Raw genomic sequence first — 24316 nt, forward strand, 5'->3', positions numbered from 1 at the left:
TGTCTCCCTCTCTCTCTGCCCCTCCCCAGCTTGTACTCTGTCTCTCTCTCTCAAGAAATAAACATTAAAAAAATTTTTAAAGACTGAGGAAGAGACAGAATTATACAATCAGGTATAGCAAATATGTTAGGAAAAGGGACTGGTTCCCAAATCAATCCAGTTATAGTTTCCCATTCTACCACAATAAAAGAGACAGTCTGATTTTCAAAGAAATTAACTTTTATTTGAAAGGAGACTACTTTTCCTCACACTTATCTTCTAAGGACTCTATACTATACAATAATAGCCTGCTTAACCATTGTCCCAATACCAAAATTTCTAACAGCAAAGTATACAATTGCTCTAAGTAATAAATAAGAGTTGTCCTTCACTGATTAAGGGAATACTTAAAACTTCAATAAATTCAACACAAAAATCACACTTTAAATTTTAACAGATGTATTTTAAATACAACATGTTTTGTAGGAGTCCACAAGCTTTTCATCTCTTAAAAAAAAAAAAAAAAGAAAAAAAAAAGACATAATTTTTAGGGTTCAAAAATTTCGTTCTTCAAAAGAAATGACCAAGTGTTTTCTTTTATAGCTTCAAACTTTCTACACTATTTGACTGCTCCATGCCACCCCAGACAAACTTGACATGACTGAACTACTTTATGTGTTACTATCTTTCCCAAAAGAAGTTAAAAAAGGAGTTTGTTTTAAATGCAGGTCTCTAGTACAATGTGTAATACAATATCTAACACAAAAGAAGCTTTAAAAAGATCATTTCTTTCCTCATTTGATTAGCCAGGAGTTAATTTTCTGTAAAAGCAAAGCAAAGGAAAAAAAAAAAAACATTTACAAAGTGTAACACTGGGGATTCCTTTTTTACTTAAGATGTTTAACTACTCAAAATGACAATAATTATATCTTTAAGAGTATACTAAAAGGGGTGGAAACAGCAATACAACTGACAAAGTGTAGATGGTAAATAAACCGAAGATTTTTTTTTCCCAAAGGTTCTTTTTAAAGGAGTAAGAAGGATTAGAAGCTTGGGGAAATCCAGAATTAAACAAAACAAAAACCAAACCAAAACCAAAAACAAACAAAAACAAAAACAAAAAACGAAACACACCAAACTAAACCAAAGAAAAAAAAAAAAAAAAAAAAAAAAGAGAGAGAGAAAGATGTCCTCATCTGCAACCATTCTGTTTATCAATAGCGTCCTGAAAGAGAGCAAAAAATAAAAGTCAAAATGACAATTATAGTTTGACTTGCCTAGTATTCGTCCAACTATGAACAATCTCCACATATGCTGATTTTCTAAAATAAACCATTGATTACGAATGGTTCTTAATGCCACAAAGTAAAAGTGTACATACGTGGACTGTAGGAACGAGATCTTGATCGTGATCTGTATCGACTATAGTAAGGAGAAGGTGATCTTCTTCTGTAGGAAATAAAAGATTACTTTGCATACCACATAATCACTGAGGCAGATGAAAATAACCATTACATTCTCTGTGTGCCAATTAATACTAGAACAGCAAGCATATGACACAACAAAATATTGGCAAATACAGATTACTGACCTCTGTTCTCAATCTTGAGAAGATAATTTCCCCCTTCCTCAAGAAATCATCATATAAAATCTATTTTTTTAAAGTTACTTAATTTTGAGAGAAAAAAAGCACAAGTGGGGGAGGGGCAGTGACAGAGGGGGAGAGAATCCCAAGCAGGCTCTGCAAAAGTGCAGAGCCTGAATTTATAAACTGAGATCGTGACCTGAGCTGAAGTCAGTTGCTTAACCAACTGAGCCACCTAGGCATGTCCCTGTAAAATCTATTTTAAATATTTTATTAATGTATACGAAACAAAAATTAAAAGTACTAAATACTATTATAATCTAATTTAGAATGAAAATTACAAATTAAAACATTACCTGTACCGGTAATCATAGTCTTCATATCTGTCATACCCACGATCATATCCTCTATCATAGTAAGAATCCCGACGCCTGCCACCTCCTCCACCTCCACCACCACCTCCGCCACCGCCACCGCCACTACTACAGAAAAATATAAAAATTTTACATCAATGTGATTTTCCAGTATCATTTAATACCAACTGGTGCTTAAATAAAACGGAGGAAGGAGGGAAGACAATGTAGAAAGAAAGATTATCCCTTTTCGCGTCGGTTACCTCCACATCTCACTTTGCTGACTCCCATGGTATTATTCTGCTTTGGCTTCCTATTCATTACATAAATAACCAGGAATGATTTCCCAAAACTCTCCAAATTATAAACTGCTCTTTTATACTACTCAAACCAGCAGGACCTTTTCAACAAGGTGAAATGAAGCACTGTGCTAGGAAACAGTACCAAAATGCTTAAGATGTGAGTCCTTAAGACTAATTCAGATGCAATTAATAAACATCATGAATTAAAAAAGGTTAACCAACCCGGAACAGCAAAAAGAATTAACTACCTTACACTGAGGTGCATCACTACAACAATTTTGAGATCTGGTTTATAAGACTTTGGCAGTGAATTTAAACTCTAAGCACTTTCTCCTGTACTTTTCCCAACTCCTAACCATAGGTACATTATTTTCACTTTAGTTTTCTGTAGGCTCTCCTTGCCAACATTTTCCTCAGCAAGGCTTCAAAATAACTGAAAGTAATTCCTTCTTTCATTCTTAGCAATACTGTCTTTGGTTGTATTATATTAAAAATATATATATATAAAAGCCTCTGTTTATTTTCTGCAATGTGAAAACTGACTTAAACAAAATATGTATCACTATCCAATAACGCTTCCCTATTCACAAGGCTTCCAAAGTCACGTAAGAATAGAAACAGAATAAATGCTTAAAAGCATACACTATTTTTCTCATCTTTAATAAATTTTCTATTTGTATTAGCATCAAGCAAAGAGTCAGGAACAACTTTGATGGCTTTAATTTGTCCCCCTCAAACAGATATTAGAATATGTACAAATTAAGCTTTCCATTCTAATTATAGGAAAAAATCATTTTATCTGCTAATTAATAAAAAAATTTGCATGCATTTCTGGTGAATTTCTGGCTCTTACAGTTTAGCTTAGAAAACGTGTTATCTTACTGAGTTGGTCTGCCCATGTAGATGCCAGGTGTAGGTGTGTGCGCTCTCTTGGTAATAGAATAATCCACACGAATTCTTCGACCATCCAGCTCCATTCCATTTGCTCTTTCCATTGCCTTTAACAGAGAACAGGCACAGAAAGTCATGCATATTTTACTAAGAAGAAACTACTAAAACTGCCAACAAATTTAACACATTTTCCATTTGAAGTTAAAAAAAATTAAAATTCTCTAAACACTTCTTTCCTAAACAATAGGGACCAGGATTTTATATTATTAATTCTTGCTCTATGCATGTCAATAATATTGAGTTTTCTAATGTACACACAGACACTTAAGCATCCCTCTGCTGAAACACTGGGGGCAGCTACAGAGAAAAAAAACACACAAGTTGGGAAGCCTGCATAACTCTTGAGGCTGCAGTTACTAGTTTCAGTCTAGGCAACTCAAAGCAGAAACTGCCATTCAGCTCACCTAAAACTATTTCTTAGGTAACACACCGCCACCTAGTGAACTCCAAATATAAAAGAACTTTTAAACCGGCCAACAAATGCTCCTGTCTTTATACCTGTGCTCACATTCCCTAACATTCTGCCCTTTGGCAAGAATACCAATAAATGTGACAATAATTCAAGTACATTACAAAGTTCTTTGGAACTACAGTAAAGTTGCCAATTTCATTTTATCTTATAAAGGAAATAAACCAGGTGGAGTGGTTGTGGGAAGAATCAAGAGCTAGGACAAATAAGTTTCATATTTAAAGAAAATCTTAATTGTGGTATTGTTTTATACTTCACAACCTTCACTTCAGGTCAGATATCCTAGTATTTTTATTAAAAAAAAAAAAAAATGTTTACTAATTTTTTTTTTTTTTTTTTTTTGAGAGAGACAGAGCACACGCAAGAGGCAGAGAGGAGAGAGAATCCCAAGCAAGCTCCATGCTCAGTACGGAGCCTGACACTGGGATGAACCAGGAGATCACCAACTGAGCAGATTATCAAAGAGCAGGCTGCTTAACCAAGTGAGCCACTCAGGCACCTCCTCCAACTACTTTTTAAGTTTATAACTTTATCCCTTGAGACCAGAAATCACAAATATGTAACCAAAAAAGGTAATACTTGACAGATTAAAACATTTAGAGAATGCTAATTAGAACGTCTATTACATAAATGATTTACAACCTGGAGGATTACTTTGTTAGAATTATCTGGGGTTTTTCAACCTTTGCACTTTGGGACTGCTAATTCTATGTTGTGGGTGGCTAGCTTGTGCACTATAATTGTAAGATGTTTAGTATCATTTTTGGCCTCTATCCACTAGATGCCACTAGCATCTATTATTTTTGAAAAATATGCGAACTTTTATTATGACTGTTTATGTCGCAATCAAATACTGTTGATACATAGAGCAACAACCCATATCCAACTACTATCACATGTAAAATAGTAATTGGATAACTGCTATAGGTAAAATAGTACCAACGTGAGGCTCAAACTCACGACCCTGAGATCAAAACTCAACAGTGGGCTTCAAATTCCTTAAAATGGAATTTTCTAACCCGATCACTATGAACTCTAGTATAGAGAAAGTAAGCCTACTGCTCCCTTTATATTCCACTATCAAATACATTAGAATAGCACAACTTCAGGGGTGCCTGGGTGACTAAGCTGGTTAAGCATCCGACCATTGGTTTCGGCTCAGGTCATGATCTCGTGGTTTTGTGAATTCAAGCCCAACATCAGGCTCTGTACTGGCAGCACAAAGCCTGCTTGGGATTCTCTCTCTCCCCATCCCCAACTTACACTGTGTCTGTCTCTCTCAAAATAAATTTAAAAAATAATTAAAAAAGCAATTTCTTAAAAAAAATAGCACAATTTCAAATCATTGATATTGATTATGATCACTGTTAGGAAAATGAAGAATGGCAATAAAAACAAGAAATGAAAAAAGACCAATTTTTTCTAGGTATATTTTAATTATAGAACAAAAATAGATGAGTATGAATGGAAACACACTCTATACATGGGGAGCTCATGTGACACAAAATTAAACAGATTAACCTAAATATTATATAGTTTCTCTTTAACTTTTAAAAAAAGATTTTATTTTTAAGTAATCTCTACACCCAGCATGGGGCTTGAATTCACAACCCCAAGATCAAGAGTTGCATGCTCCACCAACTGAGCTTGCCAGACAACTGAAAATACCATAGAATTTCTAGAAAGTTAGTTTAATCACCTTCTTGGGAGTATGAATAAGACTTAGTCAAAGAAGAATATTCATATGCTTTATTTTTTCTATTAACTCAAACACATACATCTCACTTTCCAAACTGTTAACACTGAGAGGAAGAGTTTGAATAGACTCAGGTCAGGGAATGAAAGAGAACATGTTATGGAACTGGGAGACTATCAGTCAACTTTTAACAATAACCTGACATTATAATCATGTACCTCAAAAATGTCAAATTGACAGATAATTATAAAATTACCTCCTTTGAGTCATCTATTCTTTCAAAATAAACAAAAGCAAATCCTCGTGATCGTCCAGTTCGCTGATCATAAACCACATTGACACCACTCAATGGTCCGTATCGAGAAAATACTTCACGAAGATCTCTCTCTGTTGTGTACAAACTGAGGCCAAACACTCCAAGGCAAGTGTTGGGATCTGGATTTGCCTGTTGAATATTTAAGATGTGATTTAATTTCAAGCTCCAAACTGAAGTAAAAAGCCACACAGAAATACTTTGAACACCTCATCTAATACACAAAGACTATACACTACTTCAAGTTACTTGGAAAGAAGAATTTAAGAGGAAAAAAACCCAGATGAGTAATATTTTACAGTTTACATACAGTACACTCACCCCTTCTTTGGAGTATACATCCAGTTGTATCCTAAATAAAAACATCCCTACTTTCTATTTCTAGTCCTGCAATTTTCAGAATGTATCCAAAGAATCCACCCTAGTTTAAATTTGAAGCCTTATTCGTGGCTTATTCAAATGTTTTATACCTTACAGATTTGTACTTAATATGACTTCATCTGTAAGTGCTTTCTCCATTTTCATTAAGGACATTCTTTCAATTTTCCCACAATCCTAATTTGAAAAATGTATTTACACATTTCAAAGCATCATTAAGTAACAGCAGATTCCATTACAGTTAAATGATTCAGTATCACACAGAGGGAAAACACAGCATCAAAGTTAAGCACAGGAAGTTTGAGGCAAGCAGCCTGGATGAAACCTGGACTCTGCCAGTTAGCCAAAATCCAAACATCAATGTCACATATCCAAGGCTCAACTTGCTTATCTATTACATGCATTGAAAACCTCTGCACAGTGCTGAATGTGTTAGCTATTATTATTACTACATGTATTTCCCTGCCAGCTTCCCTCAGCCTCCACCAAGTTTTTTTTTTTTTTTTTTAATTTTTTTTTTCAACGTTTATTTATTTTTGGGACAGAGAGAGACAGAGCATGAACCGGGGAGGGGCAGAGAGAGAGGGAGACACAGAATCGGAAACAGGCTCCAGGCTCTGAGCCATCAGCCCAGAGCCCGATGCGGGGCTCAAACTCACGGACCGCGAGATCGTGACCTGGCTGAAGTTGGACGCTTAACCGACTGCGCCACCCAGGCGCCCCTACCTCCACCAAGTTTTTAATCTCAATATTTTCAGCTCAGTTTTTCATTTTAATTCGTAAAACATATATTTTCTTCACAAATTTCAACTTTTCACTCAAAAGTCAAGAAAATAAAATATATAAAAAATATATTTTTTTAATATTTAATTTATCTTGAGAGACAGAGAATCCCAAGCAGGCCCTGCAGTTGGGGCTGAAACCCATGAACCATAAGATCACATTTTGAGCTGAAAACAAGAGTTGGACATTTAACGGACTGAACCACCCAGGTACCCCAAGAAAAGAAAATATATTTAAATGAATATAAATAATATTCATATGCTTAAGGATGTTTCTGGAATATCACTTTATTTATTTTTTATTTCCTTAAGTAATCTCTACACACAATGAGGGGCTCGAACTCATAACCTGAAGATCAAGAGTCGCATGCTCCACCGACTAAACCAGTCAGGTGCCCCCTGGAGTACCACTTTAAATTTTTTTTTTTTTTCAACGTTTATTTATTTTTGGGACAGAGAGAGACAGAGCATGAACGGGGGAGGGGCAGAGAGAGAGAGGGAGACACAGAATCGGAAACAGGCTCCAGGCTCTGAGCCATCAGCCCAGAGCCCGACGCGGGGCTCGAACTCCCGGACTGCGAGATTGTGACCTGGCTGAAGTCGGACGCTTAACCGACTGCGCCACCCAGGCGCCCCTGGAGTATCACTTTAAAATAACGGTCTAGGGGTACCTGGGTGGCTCAGTCAGTTAAGTGTCCAACTTTGGCTCAGATCATGATCTCACTGTTTGTGAGTTCAAGTCCTGCATCAGGCTCTGTGCTGACAGCTCAGAGCCTGAGCCTGCTTTGGATTCTGTGTCTCCCTCTCTCTCTGTCTTTCCTGCGCTCATACTATCTCTCTCAAAAAAATGAATGTTAAAAAAAAAAAAAAAACAACAAAAACCCAAAAAATCCAAAAAGACTGTCTAGTCTCATGAAATCAAGATATTATGCTATAACTAAACACCTAAGACAAAATAAGTTTTCATTAATTTTTTAAAACTACATACCCTGCTGCCTGTATGTCTTCTCCGGTTAGACATTGGAGAGTGACTTCGGCTTCTACGACGCCGGTATTCAGGTGTATATGACCTACTTCGAGATCGTCTCCTATGAGAGTGAGAATGGGATCTGGATCGAGTGTAACGTCTATGAGAATGCCTCCTTGACCTCGACCTGTGAGAGAAATAAATTTAAGTGAAAATACTGAAGCAAATGGGTAATGCCAAGGATTTATACATGTACCCCAGCTCCTTTTTACTTTCTGAGGCAAGTATATTCTTCTTGTTCTCTTAATCATACAATCATCTTGTTCTCAGTCTATCCCTTCTACACTCTTTTCACACTATACCTTACAAGCATGTTACACCTCTATCTTCTTTTAAAAGAAAAACACAAAACAAGCACTAAGGAAACCCTGCAATATTCTGAGACATGGATAAACCCTGAGGACATTATGCTAAGGCAAACAAGCCAGCCACCAAAAGACAAATACTGTGATTCCACTTATATAAGGTTCTTAGAATAGTCAAAACCATATAGCCAGCAAGTAAAATGGTGGCTGCCAAGGGCTGGGAGAGGGGGAAAACAAGGGGCCACTGTTCAATGGGTATAGAGTTTGTTTTACAGGATGAAGAGTTCTGGGACAGATGGTAGTGATGGTTGCACAATGTGAATGTATTTAATAGCACTACTCAATAGCACTCTTAAACATGGTTAAGACTGTCAATTTAAAAAAAAAAATTTTTTTTTAAATGTTTACTTATTTTTGAGAGACAGAATGTGAGTGAGGGAGGGGCAGGCAGAGAGAGGGGGAGAGAGAGGGAGGGGGAGGAAGGAAGGGACAGAGGGAGAGGGAGAGGGAGAAAGAGACAGACAGACATAGAATCTGAAGCAGGCTCCAGGCTCCGAGTTGTTAGCACAGAGCCCGATGCGGGGCTTGAACCCACGAACTGTGAGATCATGACCCGAGCCAAAGCTGGAAGCTCAACTGACTTGAGCCACCCAGGTGCCCCAAGACTGTAAATTTTGTTATGTGTATCTTACCATAACAAAGACCAATCATCAACTGCCATTATCACCACAGTAAAATCCTTTGATTCTTACCATCTTCTCAATATAGTTCTACCTTCCCTTCACTGTTAAGTGTCATTTCCTTTCCAATCTTTCTTTAGCCCACTGCAATCCAGCATCTCCTAAATTAACCCAACAACCTAAATGCCCATGTAATAGTCTTCATGTCTAACAGTCTTCATTTCTTCAAGTTTACTACAGCATCTCACTTGTCTTTCCCCTGCTGATTCCCTAGCTCTTCTCCTTTCTCTATTTCCAGCCACTCTGATTATTTCTTTGCCTCTTAATGTTAACTATTTATTTACTATTCACATGACCCATCTTTGATAAACACACAGACCAGGAGCGAGCGATCAGTCTTTTTTTTTTTTTTAACGTTTATTTATTTTTTGAGACAGAGAGAGACAGAGCATAAACGGGGGAGGGGCAGAGAGAGAGGGAGACACAGAATCCGAAGCAGGCTCCAGGCTCTGAGCCATCAGCCCAGAGCCCGACACGGGGCTCGAACTCACGGACCGCGAGATGGTGACCTGAGCTGAAGTCAGACGCTTAACCAACTGAGCCACCCAGGCGCCCCATGGAGCGATCACAGTCTTACAAAATAATTTGTTTAAGGCATTCAATAAATGTTATACATGCTAAGGGCCAGAGTGTCTAAAAAGAGAGCACGTGCATGTAGAGAATTAAACTAACAAGGGAAGATTATTCAAAACAAAGAAGGCTAACAATGAAGCTGGGAGACATATTTTACTAGGTAGACAGGGGAAAAGTATTCTAGGAACAGCAAAAGCAAAAGTTCCTTGGCGAGACCTGGAGATATAGTTCCTAGCACATTTAAGATACAGAGATTTCCCATTTTCCTTAACACTAATTTACAGCCTCACTGTAAAAGATAAACAAACATTAATAAGAAATCCTGTCACTTAAAGTATCAATTGTTGGGGCACCTGGGTGGCTCAGTTGGCTTAGTGTCTGACTTCGGCTCAGGTCATGATCTCACGGTTCATGGGTTCGAGCCCCGCATCAGGCTCTGTGTTGACAGCTTAGAGCCTGGACCATGCTTTGGATTCTGTGTCTCCCTCTCTCTCTCTGCTCCTCCCCTATTCATACTCTCTCAAAAATAAATAAATGTTTAAAAAAATGAAAAATGTTTATTTTTTGTGGGGCGGGAAGGGGCAGAGACAGCGAGGGTGACAGAGAATTCAAAGCAGGCTCTGTGCTGACAGCAGAGAGCCTGATGTATGGGTAGAACCAACGAACCTTGAGATATGACCTGAGCCTAAGTCAGACACTTAAGACAACTGAACCACCCAGGTGCCCTTCAACTGTTATTTTTAAACAGTAATGATAAATGACATAAATTAAAAACCCTTCAGGAGTCCCTAAGCTTTTCTCTGAATCAGATAGTGGTAAGTATTACGAAAAAAAATTAAGAGTAAGGCAATAAAGTGTGTATGCTCTTTAACGTTCTCAGGTGGCACACAGAGAATGAATTAAGTGACTGAATATCTGAGGGAGGAGAATTCTAGGCCGAGAACAACAAGTGTGAAGGTCCTAAAATGAAAACATGCTCATTTCCATTTGCACACCCAAATTCTACACAGTGCTATTCTGCACATGATTTAATTAGAGTGGTTAGTGAATCAAGTTGGATCGTGGATAAGACAGAAAAGATAGCTGTGGACTCAAGAAAAGTATAGCCTTTTAATGGATTTTTTTTGTCTCATGCTCCCTTGCAAACAAACTCTACACAAAGAAATTATGTCTCCAATTAAGAAATTATAGGGGCGCCTGGGTGGCTCAGTTAATTAAGCATCACTATCTGACTCTCAGTTTTGGCTCAGGTCATGACCTCATGGTTTTCTGAGTTTGAGCCCCACATGCAGCCTGCACTGACAGTGCAGAGCCTACTTGGGATTCTCTCTCTGCCATTCCCCGACTCATGTTATCTCCATCTCTATTAAAATAAATAAACTCAAAAAAAAAAAAAGAAAAAAAAAAAAAAGAAAAGAAAAAAGAAATTACATCGACAAGCGTTCCAACCTGGACCTACTACTGAGTCACAATCCTCAGGTAAAGGATGTAGCTGGAATATGAATCTTGAAACAGCTTCTCAAATCATTGTGATAGCCAGTACAACATAGACACATCAACCTTCTCTGCTCTAAATTACATGCCAAGTATCCAATGGAGAAATTTACCTTTTGGTTGTACAAATACTGAAATAAAATAAAAAACCAACCCTCAGATGCCAAATGCATTTAAATCAATCAACACATATTGAATCTATATTAACAGCCAGCATCTGATAGGTTAACTGGGCTAAGAGAGGACTCTGCCTTATCTAAATCTTTATCTAGAACACTTAAAAAAAATCTTTTATTTATTTATTTTGGGAGAGTGTACATGCATGAGAGTAGGGAAGGGGGTAGGGAGAGAGAGAATCCCAAGCAGGCTCCACACTCAGTGCAGAGCCCAACAGGAGCTAGATTCCATGACCATGAGATCATGAGCTGAAAGGAGATCAAGAGACTGACACTTAACTGACTGAGCCACCCAGGCACCCCTAGAACATTCATTTCTAAACTCCACAGTTTGAGAAAAACTACTTCATGTTTTGGGTGAAATTTCTTTGGTCTTTGGTCTAATCTCTATACAAAATGCAGCAAAAACAAGGAATTTAGTAAAAAACCACTTTGCTCTGAAAAATCCAAGGAAAGCATCTTAAGTACTATTTTAAGCACACTTACCTGGATTTTGATCTTGATCGAGAATGGGATTCAGAGTGTTTGGAAACCCTTGATGGACTACGAGATCCTGACCTGCTCTCCGATTTTACACGAGCAGGAGTTCCCGTTGGAGATTTTGACTGAGAGCGAGACTCCTAACAAAGAAGACAGTATTACAAATGGCACTGGTCACGTAGATGCCTAACACCTAACATTTAAAGTACCGTAATTATTTATATTGATTGCTCCTGAAAAACAAATGGTTAGGCAACACCCTCCAGAAAAAATTTCAGCTCATTAATAACCCATTGTTAATACTGCTAACTGTCCTCAATAATTCCCTACTTGAACCAGATCACCAATTCTCTATTAACTAAGTAATCATGCAAATTCATCTACAACTTGATCATACAGACACTGGAACATAAACCATACATTTACTTAACCTAGGACCCATTCATTCTTCCAGATTCTTTTAATTCTACTTCACTCTTGCTTTCTACTTCTCTTCATTCTTCATTGAGTTTTTCATTTTTCATACTTCGTGTATTCTTCCCCAATTCAAACAATTCAAAATAGCCTTAAAAAAAATATTCAAGTGCTTCTATCTGACCAATCTTCTGTTCAATTTTTTCCCCCATTCAATTTTAATTTTCTGATCTTTAATACTTTTCATTAGCCTTCTTTTATCTTGATTTATCTTCCACATTCTTGGAAAAAACTCTTCAATTTCTTCACGAACATTAACCTTAATGGAAAAAGAACATTTAGTATATTTAAGCACGTGGGGATTATAAAACTCTGCTGGAGTTCAGAATGTTATCTACCAAATGGAAAAGCCAGCAGGTAAAGTGCAAATAACTAGTTTATTAAAAAACAATTTTATAATCTTTAAAATTTTTCAAAAGTCTAGTTTCTAACAATTAAAGAAAATTTACTGAATTTCTCTAAATGTTTTTTACCATATTCTTCACCCTCCTCCCCTTTCATGTTTCATCCTATTTCCTAAAATGTGAACAATTTTAATATAAATAATTAATCCAAGCATAAATCTAACATTAACTGTAATCCCCCCCACGTATGTCTTAAGTATTTACTAATTTATAACTTGAAGTCTTAGTTATCTTAAAATGAGCTTTCACTAAGCCATGCTAAGATACCAAGATACAGTTAAAGCAAAGCATTCTGGGCTGAAATTTGCACACATCTACCTAAACTCAATTATTAGAGAACACATGCTGATGTTCAAAGTAAAAAAAAAAAAAAAAAAAAAAAAAAAAAAAAAAAAAAATTAGTGAAATTACTAACATCTTTTCCCAATTATGTTTGACCACTATCTTTGCACACTCCAACTTAATCAGAAACATATGTTCTGAAATAAAGCACAAAGATAAACTTACGGGGAAAAGAGGACATGAAATTCTTAAAATGCCCCCTTTGGCTTATAAATTACTAATACATGTAATTTTTCAACTGCGCCATTTTAATATTCTGTATTATCATGAAGTATCATAATGTACAAAAAATTATACAATTAGTATCATGGTCTTTATTTTTTGATCCCACCAATTTTATTAATAGTTTTCCATATTTTATGCAGTTACACATACATATATTCCCTTCAGTAACTATATCCTGTATCAGAAAACTGACTGGCTTCTGAAAAAGTTGGATATAAATCAAAACTTTCCAAATCAAATGATTTAAAACTGAATAAGAGACTGTTTCTTAATCTGACAGATATATGATTATGACCAAAGTAGGATGGGACAGTCCGGTTTCTCTGTCCATTTACGCCTTGATTATCATTGTAAATAATTACCCCAACCTCACACCCATTTTCATTTATGCCATAAGACTATCATGCAACTTCGTTAAAACTTTCTCTTTGAGTTTAATGTCCAAAGATTTACTTATCAAGAACTGTACAAATGCTGCCAGGCCTGTTTATTTTTTCAGATGCAAACAAAACTGAAACATATAGCTACCTTTTCCTTCAATATCAACCTTTCCCATTTAGCTACCTGTAAGTCTTTTACCACATCTCTCTGAATTCTCTATAGTCTCTAAATTCCTGGACAGATGCCTGGAGCAGGCACAGCGATTTAGGCTTTTTCTTCACTAAAACTGTAAAAGCAGCATATTCTGTACTTCAAAAAAAAAAAAAAAAAAAAGTATGGCCAATTTGCTTGTAATTGAAGCATTACACAGGCTGGTTCATTAAGGTGAAAAGAGTATCTTCCCCTCTCTGCTTTCCCTTCTATAACACAGATCCTATGTTATTCATTTATGCTGTTGAACAGCAGTAGATGAAACACTATGAATATGACCACAGTTCATATTTACATACATATCAGAATGCTCTATGACACCGTAAAATGTTTAATTTTACAACTGTATAAATCAGTCTTATATTAAAATCTAAGTTTTTTCTTAAATGCTTATGTGAAGCTTTCTAGTACATGGGAAAAATATTATGGTCCAAATATGTGTATGTTTGATTTTCAAGTCTTCCCTCATAAATAAATATAACAACTGAAAATTATTCAATAGTGCTGAAAATCGCCATTTCTTAGAAATTAATGTAAACAAGCTAACTTAGTAACATCTTAAAATTTAAAGTTTCAATCTCAGTTCTGGCACAGAACTTACTGGAAAAAACGAAACTTTCCTTTTGGTTTGTTAAAACATTAAGACACGACAGAGTATTTTTTCAAAAGACATTAGGTTATTTTAAAAGAAGTCTTGCTGGGGCACCTGGGTGGCTCAGTTGGTTGGGTGGCCAACTGTGGCCCAGGTCATGATCTCCCAGCTCATGAGTTCCAGCCCCTCTTCGGGCTCTGTGTTGACAGCTCAGAGCCTGGAGCCTGGTTCCGATTCTGTGTCTCCCTCTCTACCCCTCCCCTATTTGCACTCTGTCCATCTGTCTCTCTCAAAAATAAATAAACATTAAAAAAAAATAAAAGAAGTCTTACTTTTTAATTATCTAAGGTTTCACAAACACCTAATACCTCTTTTGTTGCCTATCCTTCAGTTTTTCTATCATGAAAACTTAAATCTGCATAAATTTCTTCATGGAATCATTCAAGGTTAAGAAACAGTCCTCTTACCTCCCTTGTTAACAACTGGTTACAAAGTTGTCACTATCATTTTAACCTCTGAAAACAATTTAGATACAATCTAAAAAGGTAAAATTAATAACTGTCAGTGAACTTAACTTGAAGAATAAACTACTAATTCTTCAGAATTTTTACTGTAATACAAAAAAAAAAAGGCTCCTCATTCTAAGAACTGATATAGTTAATAGTCTTCACAAAGAAAAATGGTCATATCAATTAATATTTGCTATTTTTAAGTAACTTATTTGTCAAAAGCTGGTACGAAGTACCATTTTCACTAAATTGTGCATTAGAAACCAACCTACAACCTTTGTGGACAAATACTAGATTATCCTTTTCTACCTTTGAGACTTATCTTTATTACAAAATCATAACTTCAACTTTTCCCCCGGAGAAATACATAAAACTTAAATAAAATACTGAGAAGGGCTGTTATCTGTCCTGTTTCACTTCATTACACTGAATCGACTCTGAAAGCTGCCCAGTCAAGAAATTCTGCAAATTCTTCAGTAACCTGCATTCGGATCCAACAACCATTAAAATAAAAGAAATGGACAGAATGACTCAACCAAGTCATATCCAAAATTTTATAAGCAATCTTAAACAGGCTTCCAGTATACCTTACCTACTATAAACCAGAAGCCAGGCAGAAAGTTCTCATAGTACAACCTGCTTAAACGGTGTCGGTTCTTTCAACTATTCTTTATTATCAAGGTACCTCTGGTGGCAGCTGAAGGACACAGCCAAAAATAAAAACGAGAGAGCTAACCACAATACTAGGAATGTACCACGGTATATCCAATTCAAGCAATCTGTGTTAAAATACAGCAGCATTTTACACACCGTACATAACTACAACAACCATGTACTATTCTTTTAATCAAGAAAAAAAGGTTATTAAACATATGCACACATTGCTGCAGAACATGAACAATTCCTAAGGTAAGCAATAATTGCGGTCTTTTAATACAGCTAGTATCATAATAGATGGAAGAAAAAAATGTCAACATATATGTTTAGTACTTGAAAGCCCATTAAAATGAACACATCACAATATAAATGCTAAGCTGTAACCCATTCTAATATTATGGCAATGCAAATTCCATACCAATAGTGCCAAGTTTATACAAATTCAAGTTTCTATAATAGTATAAACTTTAAAAAACAAGCTCTCTCAAAATATATTTTCCCACTACTTTATGAAATTGGAAATCTATGTCCATAAAAGTACACTAGTGCATTTAGGCAAATTTTATGTCCCAAAGCAGGGGGTGGTGGTGGTGGTGTACTTAAAATACTCAAATAGCTTATAATATTTATTGTACCAAGAACTTCATTTTTTAGGGCTTATTGGAAACCTGTGTTTATCCAATTCTTTAATTTCAGTCTACATAAACAGCTGTTCTGCCTCCTTCCTCTTGAGTATGATAAGCTGCTTCTCTTAGACTCTTAAGCTTATAAAAGAAATACTTCCACTGTCTTAACCCATAACTGCTATCAGAGTAATTCCTTAAAAAGAAAACACTTGTGTGCTGCATTCTAAGTGAGGTTAAAGTGGTCTTTCCATCTGCAAAGGCTCACAGATATACTAACACTTTGTCTTTACATTCTCTACAGTTTGGAATAATTTTGGAGATGCTTAAAGAAATTTAGAATTGTTACTTATGCATAAATAATGAAATATAAACTAGTCACAACCATGAAATCACCTGAAATATTTATAGCCTTTTCTACAAATTTTAAGTGTGGTCAATAAACTGGCTAGCTGATATGTCATGACCAATTTTAACATGCAAAAAATTTAGTTATATTAAAAGCCAATAAATAATAGCTAAAAAATTTTACTAAGAACCTGCTATAGAATTTCTTAGGTTCTCATCTTCTAATATCATGGGAATATTTATGAATCTTGAGTAAATTACAGGGCCTTAGTTTAAAAAAAATAACTTTTCTTCTACCTCAGATTGGTCAGGCCTAGTCACTCATAATTCAAAATTTCATTTTGGTGAAAATCATGAGACAATAAGGATTATATACAACTACATATTGGCAATAATCTAGAGGAGGGAGGGGAAACCACATTTCCTTCATTATTCCCCTCTTAACTTTTTTTTTTTTAAACAGTGTTTCCAGATTCTTTTCCCCATCTGATCATTAACACTTCCTCACCTGCACTTCTGTCCTGCTAAATCTGGTAGGACAGGTGAACAAATAACAATCAGTATTAACTAATTTAGCATGTGAATATATACCTTTTACAAAGGTCCCAGGGTTAGTTATTTGATGCCTGAGCACCCAGTGATAGTATCAAAGAGTAGGTTTTCACACTGTCAGGAAGGTTCTAAGAAACTATTGATTATCCTTGGCCATTTCACACTTGTTACACTACACAGACCATAGGTAAATAAATTCTGTAAATCCATAAACAAAGCTCATTCCTAAATATTTAAATCCCTTCACATTCTTTCAGATCTCAAGATTTTTTATTCTCATTTTTGGAATGGCACAAATCATTAAGCATCTGTGACAAATCTGTGCATTGGGGGTACAATTAGTTACATTGCTCCCTTTAGAAATCCTACCTTCTACCTATATTGAGCAGCGAAAGAATCTCAAATATTAAAATTTGAGCATTAAAAATGTTTCCTTAAGCTTAGCAATTCCTTGCTTAAAAATCCACAGAGGGAATAAAAAAAGCATTAAAACTGGATGAAAGCACTTAACTTTAATAAATAAATTAAACCTAAAACAAGACTGTCAAGTTTAATATTGTCACTACTATGGGAAAGAAAGTCTTACCCTTTTGTAACAAGTTGATGTGATGATATATATGAAATTAAATTGCTTAAAAAACTGAACTAAGTATTTTTAAAAGCTAAACGCTGACATTCTTATCTGTAAAATAGAGATTCTTTTTTATTCGTATTTTTTTAAAAGGAAGGGAGAGTGCAAACCTCCCTTGTACTCCCACATTTATTAAAGTTTCATCAATAGAAAAATTTTAAGCCCAGTTTTATTTTATTTTTAAAAAGAAGCCAGTCACCAAGATGGGTTTTGAATAGCTCAATCATCACCCCAATTATTACAAATCAGGATTCAGAGAAGAAAAAAGCTTCCGCTATTTCTGCTATTCTTTAACAAAATATCTTAACGCACACACATTTTAATTCCAAACTGGTACAGACAAATTTTTATTTTGCTCTTTGCTTCTGTCATCCAGTCAAACCATATCATGTGTTAAGAGGAACACTAGGAGTCACTTAAAAATATTCTAGCTACTCAAGAAGCTCTAACAAACTCTGAAAAGGAGACAAGTAGCATTTTTCCTCTTCAACTGTGGAATTATAAGATAGACCCTACATGAAAATCTTTAACCTCTATTAAAAACCATGGGCCAATGAATGAGAAAAAAATGGACTTAACGTTATTCTAAGTTACGTTAAAAAAAAAAAATTAGGGGTAGAGGGTGAGTAAGTAAAATGAAAATTTCCATTCCCCATTATTTCTATGAAGAAGTCTAAACATTTTTTGGAGACCTAAATCCTAACTTTAATCGAAGCTGTGTGAAGCAAACAACTTTTTATGAAGATGACATGGAAAGGCACAGCTCAAGTGCCAGCCTCACTCTCAGCTCAGAAAGACATTTCCATTTAAAATATTTCTGTAAACGTAATATACATGTCCCAAGCAAATTGTTTTAAGGAACGTACTACTTATTTTAAAGTAAAAATGTCTCATTCTTTACATCCCACTGCTGTCCTGTTTGGACCAGAGTCTTCACAATTTCCTTCCTTAAATACCTCGTGTGCCTTGCTGCTCTTCTTGTACCAGTCCCTCTGTTCTTTGCTAAAATTCCTTTCATTATGCCACTCCCAGAATTAAGAATCCATACATGCCTTCTTATAGCATATTGGATTAAGTCCAAATCCCTAAATCTAGAATTCAAAACCCTTCATTATCTAACTGCGTATCTAGTCCAATCTATCATCTATTACTGCACCAGCAACCTCCTCATTGTCATCTATTCCTTAACTGTAAGATCCAGTGTTAGGTAAAGCTTTCCCTTTCCCCTACCTCACAAAACCACCCAGCTTCATTTTCTGAATTCCTTATTACTTCTATCACAGGGAACGTGATTATATACTTTTACCCAGATTTGAGCTGACAGTCATCTCAAATTAGAATCCAAGTTCTATTTCCCTCAAGAACACCTGACCTTTACTTAAAAGGCAGCAGATGCTCGACAGTTTTACCTTAGGCAGAAGGGAATTTTGATTGGGTTAACTATTAGGGTTACTTATAACAAAATTCAGCCAGTTATATTTTCCTTCCCCAAATTCTTTTATTCCAGTCCTCTACAATGGAAGAAACATTAATCTACAGTGGAAAATTAAGCTCCTGTAAACTGTTTCTCACAAACTCTATTAATGTCTGAGATGCTCAAGTACACGTGCTCCTTTTTAAAAAGTAAATCAAAATATATACAGCATAATGTATGCAATGAGCAATGGACTGGGACCTGTAAATCTCAGATTCCTGGCATGGTCTTCTAGGCCTGCTTTACTTTCTAAAATGGCTAAGAATACTCTAGCCCTCGCAAAAGTATCGTGAGGAATAAATTAGAAAACATGTAAAAAATCGGGGGAGGAGGTGTGGTGTGGTTAAGATTCTGAAATGCTATAAAAAAGTTGCCCTCTAATTCTAAATATCTTTTCAGTAACATGGGGTTAATATGTGCTATTTATTCTAAAGGTAAAGCAAATGAAATCTCAACTGACCCGTCAATGTTTTCTCTACTTCATTTTAGTTACAAAATTTGAAGTATAACTACTTAAAAACCTCAAAAACATCATTTGAAAATCCTTTTTTGAGTGTTTCTAAATGGTCATTACGTTTAGATACAAAAATAACATGACAACTATATTCTTTAAAAACTTTTTTAAACTGCTGGTTTGTGGCTAGCAGTTAAGAAATCACAACAGTTTAGAAACCAAAAGCACTAGTGAATGTTAAACTGTTGTAAGAAACAATTTTAAAAAAGAAAAAAGCACACCCTTAGAAAAGCTTCTGGCATTCTTCTAATTCTTTAACCAATAACAAATAAAGACAATTACCCCAACCTACAAAAGAAAAAAAAGATGTAACAGGTAACGGTAGGCGAACGCATTATTCAATCTACTGAGTTCATTTACACTAACATACACTTGGGTATCACATGTCAAAAAATATTTTCTATGACAGTAAACACTGTAAGGGGCAGGGAGGAGGAAGAACCCGTTTTCTATTAACATAAAATGTTAATGCCTACATACATTTTAGCTTAAAATTGGGTGGGGATCTTACATATACTGCCTTCTTAGGTGGGTAAGGTGTCAATTACCTCAAACTTGTTCCATTCCTCAATTTGATGACTAATTAAAAAGTAAGAACTTAAAGGACAACAAGGTCCCAGATAGTAGTCCTCTTCACTTCCCCACAAACCAAATCAAAACAAACATTAACAAAAAATAAATTTCTGTACTAAAGTCAACGGAAGGAAAGATTAATGGGCAGCCAAATTTCTTCCCACAACTACCTAATGTTATCAAAACAATCAGCTTATAATTATCACCACATATTTTTATTAGAAGATTTTTAAAAAGTTTTGTTGGGACAATCAAGACGCCACACTAAAAAATAAGCAGGTTCGACTACTCACTTGTATCTGTGACCCAGATTTCATTTTAAAACTCCAATCTTACAGGCATTAAAAAAGTTTTGTTTCTAACCTATTTAAATCTCTTTCCTCACAAAGAATAAAAGCCTAAATCAACCTTCCGATTTAACTGTCTGCTTCTAAGTACTTTTATTACGAACTTCTAAAAAAGCCAAAATTCATTCCAACCAGCACACACCTTAAAGGCTTTTATGCGTTTCCCCTAGTAACTAGAATACCAACACAACAGCAAGAACATGCTGCCTGGGGATTTTCTTTTCAGGGTTTAACACTAAACCACTTCCACCAATTACCACTGTAAGGTAACTTCGGAAGTAGAACTCAAACACTGATTAACGTTCTAGTGTATTTAGGCTGAGGATAACGTATCTTTGTGATGTTTATATTCATCGACCCCAAATAGTGAAAATCCCTGAGGCCCTCTTTGCTGGGGGATGCGGTGAGGAGAGAAATGGGAGAAGGCCTGTAATTTTCAGGTAACGTTTTGAGTAGAGAACAGTATAAACTGACTAGCTATTTTCAAAATACTGAGCCACAAAATTTGTTCAGTTATGTAAGATTTTTTTTTTTTTTACCGTAAAGACCTGTAAAGAAGTGGTTTTTAGATGAAAGATCATAGGAAGGAAAGCATTAGAAGTTGAGATATAAAGAGAGAAAAAAAAAAACCCAACATCAAGGAATTAAAAAATCAGGCGTTATAGCATTTCCACATTCATTTTGAAGTGAAAAGAAAGTAGAAGGGACATTAAGGGAAAAGGGCTCCTTGCGTAGTTTTCCCCTCACAGCTCTCGTCTTAAGAACGCTTAAGGGTCGGTGCGGTCGTTGACTAACCACTTCATTAGGCTCGTCCCACCTTCAACCTCAAGGCTTTCGCCTTTATAGACGCAACGCCGCCGGTTCCAACAGAGACGCGGCCGCTCACTGCAATAGAGAGCCAAGGAGACACAGGCCCCAGCTAGTCCCACGCCAGCTTCTCCCCGCCCGGACAACAGCCCCGCGCAGTTCGACCCCGAGACCCTCTACGATGCTCGGGGTCGCCAGAAATGCCACCGCAGGAAGCACCTACCACTATCCGGCCGGAGGGGAACTCCCTGCCGTCTCCTCCCGCCCCACCGCGACGGGGACCCACTCCTCGGAACAGAGATAAGGAAGCCTCAGGGGTGGGGAGAAGGGAGCGCGCCACTGCGGGGGGAAATCGGACCTAGGAGTCCAGGTATCAGTCAGTCTCCAAAAAAAGGGGGAGAGGGGGTTATCCGTGGTGTTTGGGGGAAAGAGTGGAACCCAGAAGCCATCTTGGTATGTGAGGAAACAACCGTGATGGCTCCAGAGGCTGCTCCCCGCGGGACCCCGCAGGACTCCCCGCAACCCCGCCCGACCGCGCTCGTCCCCGTGAAACCCCGAGCATCGGGCCGCCGCCGAAGACGGCTCCCGCGGCTTTGTACTCACTCTGCCCTCGAAGTTGTTCTCCTCTACATCACTCATGTCGGCCAGACGCTCCCCAAAACTAAATGAGAGACAAGTGTCGGCTTGAGGGCCGATGGCCTAATCAACCGCTGACTGGACCGTGGGGAGGAGGAAAGAGTCGGCAACAACGGCCGCTCCACTCCACTCCCACTCGGTCGCAGGCTCCGGCAAAATGGCGCCGGCCCCGCCAGAAACCTTCTGGCCTCCTAGTGCGCGACGTAAGGGGGCGGGACGTCTCTGTGACGGCATGGCCCCGCCTCCCGCGAGGCTTTGTGGCGGTCCCGGCCTAGCGGGTGGGGGAATGGCGTGTATTCTGAGCCTTGGCGCGTTGGAATAGACTCCTCGGCTGAGTGGTCTCAAAACTTAGGACCCCTTTTTAACGTCAGTTGTTTTGAAGATTTTCAGTCGCCAGATGAGCTTTTATTGATCTTGGGCCCTTTAAGTATTTTCAAAATGGATTCTGATGGTACAAAAAAAAACCGGGAGCGTATACAGTATTTAATTAATACGGGTTTATTTTGGGGTATTTTCAGCACTTCTATTATTTTTCTTCAACCTTTTGCCCTTTGTAATGTTATTGACATAATACATGCGCAGGTAGTTTATAATGAAAAATCACAGTTCCTTGCCTCGCTCCTGGCTGGCTCCAGTCTCCACGCAAAGACAACTGTGTCAATTTCTTTTAAATTTTTTAATTTATTTTGAGAGAGAGCACTCTGCACGAATGGGAGAGGGGCAGAGAGCTAAGGAAGGAGAGAATCCCAAGCTGACTCCGTGCTGTCAGCGCAGGGTCTGATGAGGGTTCAATTCCACCAACCATGAGATCATGACCTGAACTGAAATCAAGAGTCAGACCACTCTCTGTAATAAGTTCAGTTTTGAATTCCATATCAGACTTTATCAAACACTGTCTCTCCTTGATGCAGTCACTTACTTTGCTCCTCTTTTTCTGCCCTCTTCAACACTGCAGCAGTCTTAAACTCGGTGGTTTCACTACCCATGTAGATGCGTGCTCCAACATCCTAGACTCTCAGTTCCTTGTGTTCCTTTGCTGCAAGACTCTTGCTCTCCACTCTCCGTCAGTCACTTGCTTACTTATGAAGTTTGTCATTGACTTTAACTGCAACCCTTCCATCATCCCAATTCAAGCAGTCCATTTGATTTATTTATTTTTGGTGAGAACACTTAAGTTCTCTCTTAGCAAATTTTAATTATATGATACAGTATTATCAATATAGTTATCATGTTAGATCCTCAGATCTTATTCATAACTTAAAGTTTATACCCATTTACCAGCTTCTCCCTATTTTTCCTGACCTCTTAGCCCTCGTAACCAATGTTCTTTCTCTGGGTTCAACTTTTTTTTTTTTTTAAATTCTGTATATGTGATACTGTGCAGTATTTGTCTTTCTTTGCTTGGCTTATTTCACTTAGCGTAATACCCTTAAACTTCATCCATGTTGTCACAAATGGCAAGATTTCCTTCTTTTCAAGGCTGAATATTATATATATATATAGATATATTATATATATATAGATATATATAGGTATATATATCTATATATATAGCTATATAATATATATCTATTGATTGATTGATATAGATATATCAATTGATATAGATATATCAATTGATATAGATAATCAATCAATATAAAATTGATATAGATATATATACAGCTGTATAGATATATATGTAGATATATATATCTATATATAACAGCTATATAATATATATAGATAATATAGATATGTATATATCTATATATATCACATTTTCTTTATCCATTCAGGTGTCAGTGGAGACTTAGGTTGTTTCCATACCTTGACTATTGTGGATAGTGCTTCAGTGAACATGGGATAATACCCAGAAGTGGGATTGCTGGATCCTATAGGAGTTCTAATTTTAATTTTTTGAGGAACCTACTTAGTGTTTTCCATAGTGGCTGCACCAGTTTATATTCCCACCAACAGTGTACAAGTATTCCCTTTTCTCCACATCCTTGCCAGCATTTGTTATTTTTTATATTTTTGATAATAGACATTCTAACACATATGAGGTAATATCTCATTGTGATTTTGATTTGCATAAGTTATGCAAATCTTGATGATTAGTGATTTTAAGCATCTTTTTTTTTTTTTTTTTGACGTTTATTTATTTTTGGGACAGAGAGAGACAGAGCATGAACGGGGGAGGGGGAGAGAGAGAGGGAGACACAGAATCGGAAACAGGCTCCAGGCTCTGAGCCATCAGCCCAGAGCCCGACGCAGGGCTCGAACTCACGGACTGCGAGATCGTGCCCTGGCTGAAGTCGGACGCTTAACCGACTGCGCCACCCAGGCGCCCCTTGAGCATCTTTTTTAAAAAAGTTTCTTTGAGAGAGAGAGAGAGAGAGAGAGAGAGAGAGAGAGAGCACATAAGTGGGGAA

At 36.9% G+C, this 24316-nt stretch overlaps 1 protein-coding gene across 1 annotated transcript; it reads right to left on the bottom strand.

The window, feature by feature from the left end:
• Positions 1–201: 201 nt before the first annotated feature.
• On the bottom strand, positions 202–22070 carry TRA2A (transformer 2 alpha homolog). The gene is made up of 8 exons (XM_047845000.1): positions 21870–22070; positions 11610–11743; positions 7797–7962; positions 5592–5780; positions 3102–3217; positions 1921–2046; positions 1361–1428; positions 202–1204 (listed from the first exon to the last, which is right to left on the bottom strand). Exons 1-8 carry the CDS (start codon positions 21903–21905, stop codon positions 1194–1196), a joined length of 846 nt encoding a protein of 281 aa, XP_047700956.1. The 5' UTR covers positions 21906–22070; the 3' UTR covers positions 202–1193.
• Positions 22071–24316: the final 2246 nt, after the last annotated feature.

Source organism: Prionailurus viverrinus, chromosome A2, assembly GCF_022837055.1.
Source record: "Prionailurus viverrinus isolate Anna chromosome A2, UM_Priviv_1.0, whole genome shotgun sequence".
NCBI lineage: Eukaryota > Metazoa > Chordata > Mammalia > Carnivora > Felidae > Prionailurus > Prionailurus viverrinus.

What these genes read in the sequence shown, in the direction of transcription:
- TRA2A (XM_047845000.1), bottom strand. Translation starts at nt 21,905, where the DNA reads ATGAGTGATGTAGAGGAGAACAACTTCGAGGGCAGA. An exon ending in CGATCAAGATCAAAATCCAG is followed by an intron (nt 7,963 to 11,609) that starts GTAAGTGTGCTT and finishes TTTCTCTCACAG; the next exon opens with GTCGAGGTCAAGGAGGCATT. An exon ending in GAATAGATGACTCAAAGGAG is followed by an intron (nt 3,218 to 5,591) that starts GTAATTTTATAA and finishes TCTCTGTTAAAG; the next exon opens with GCAATGGAAAGAGCAAATGG.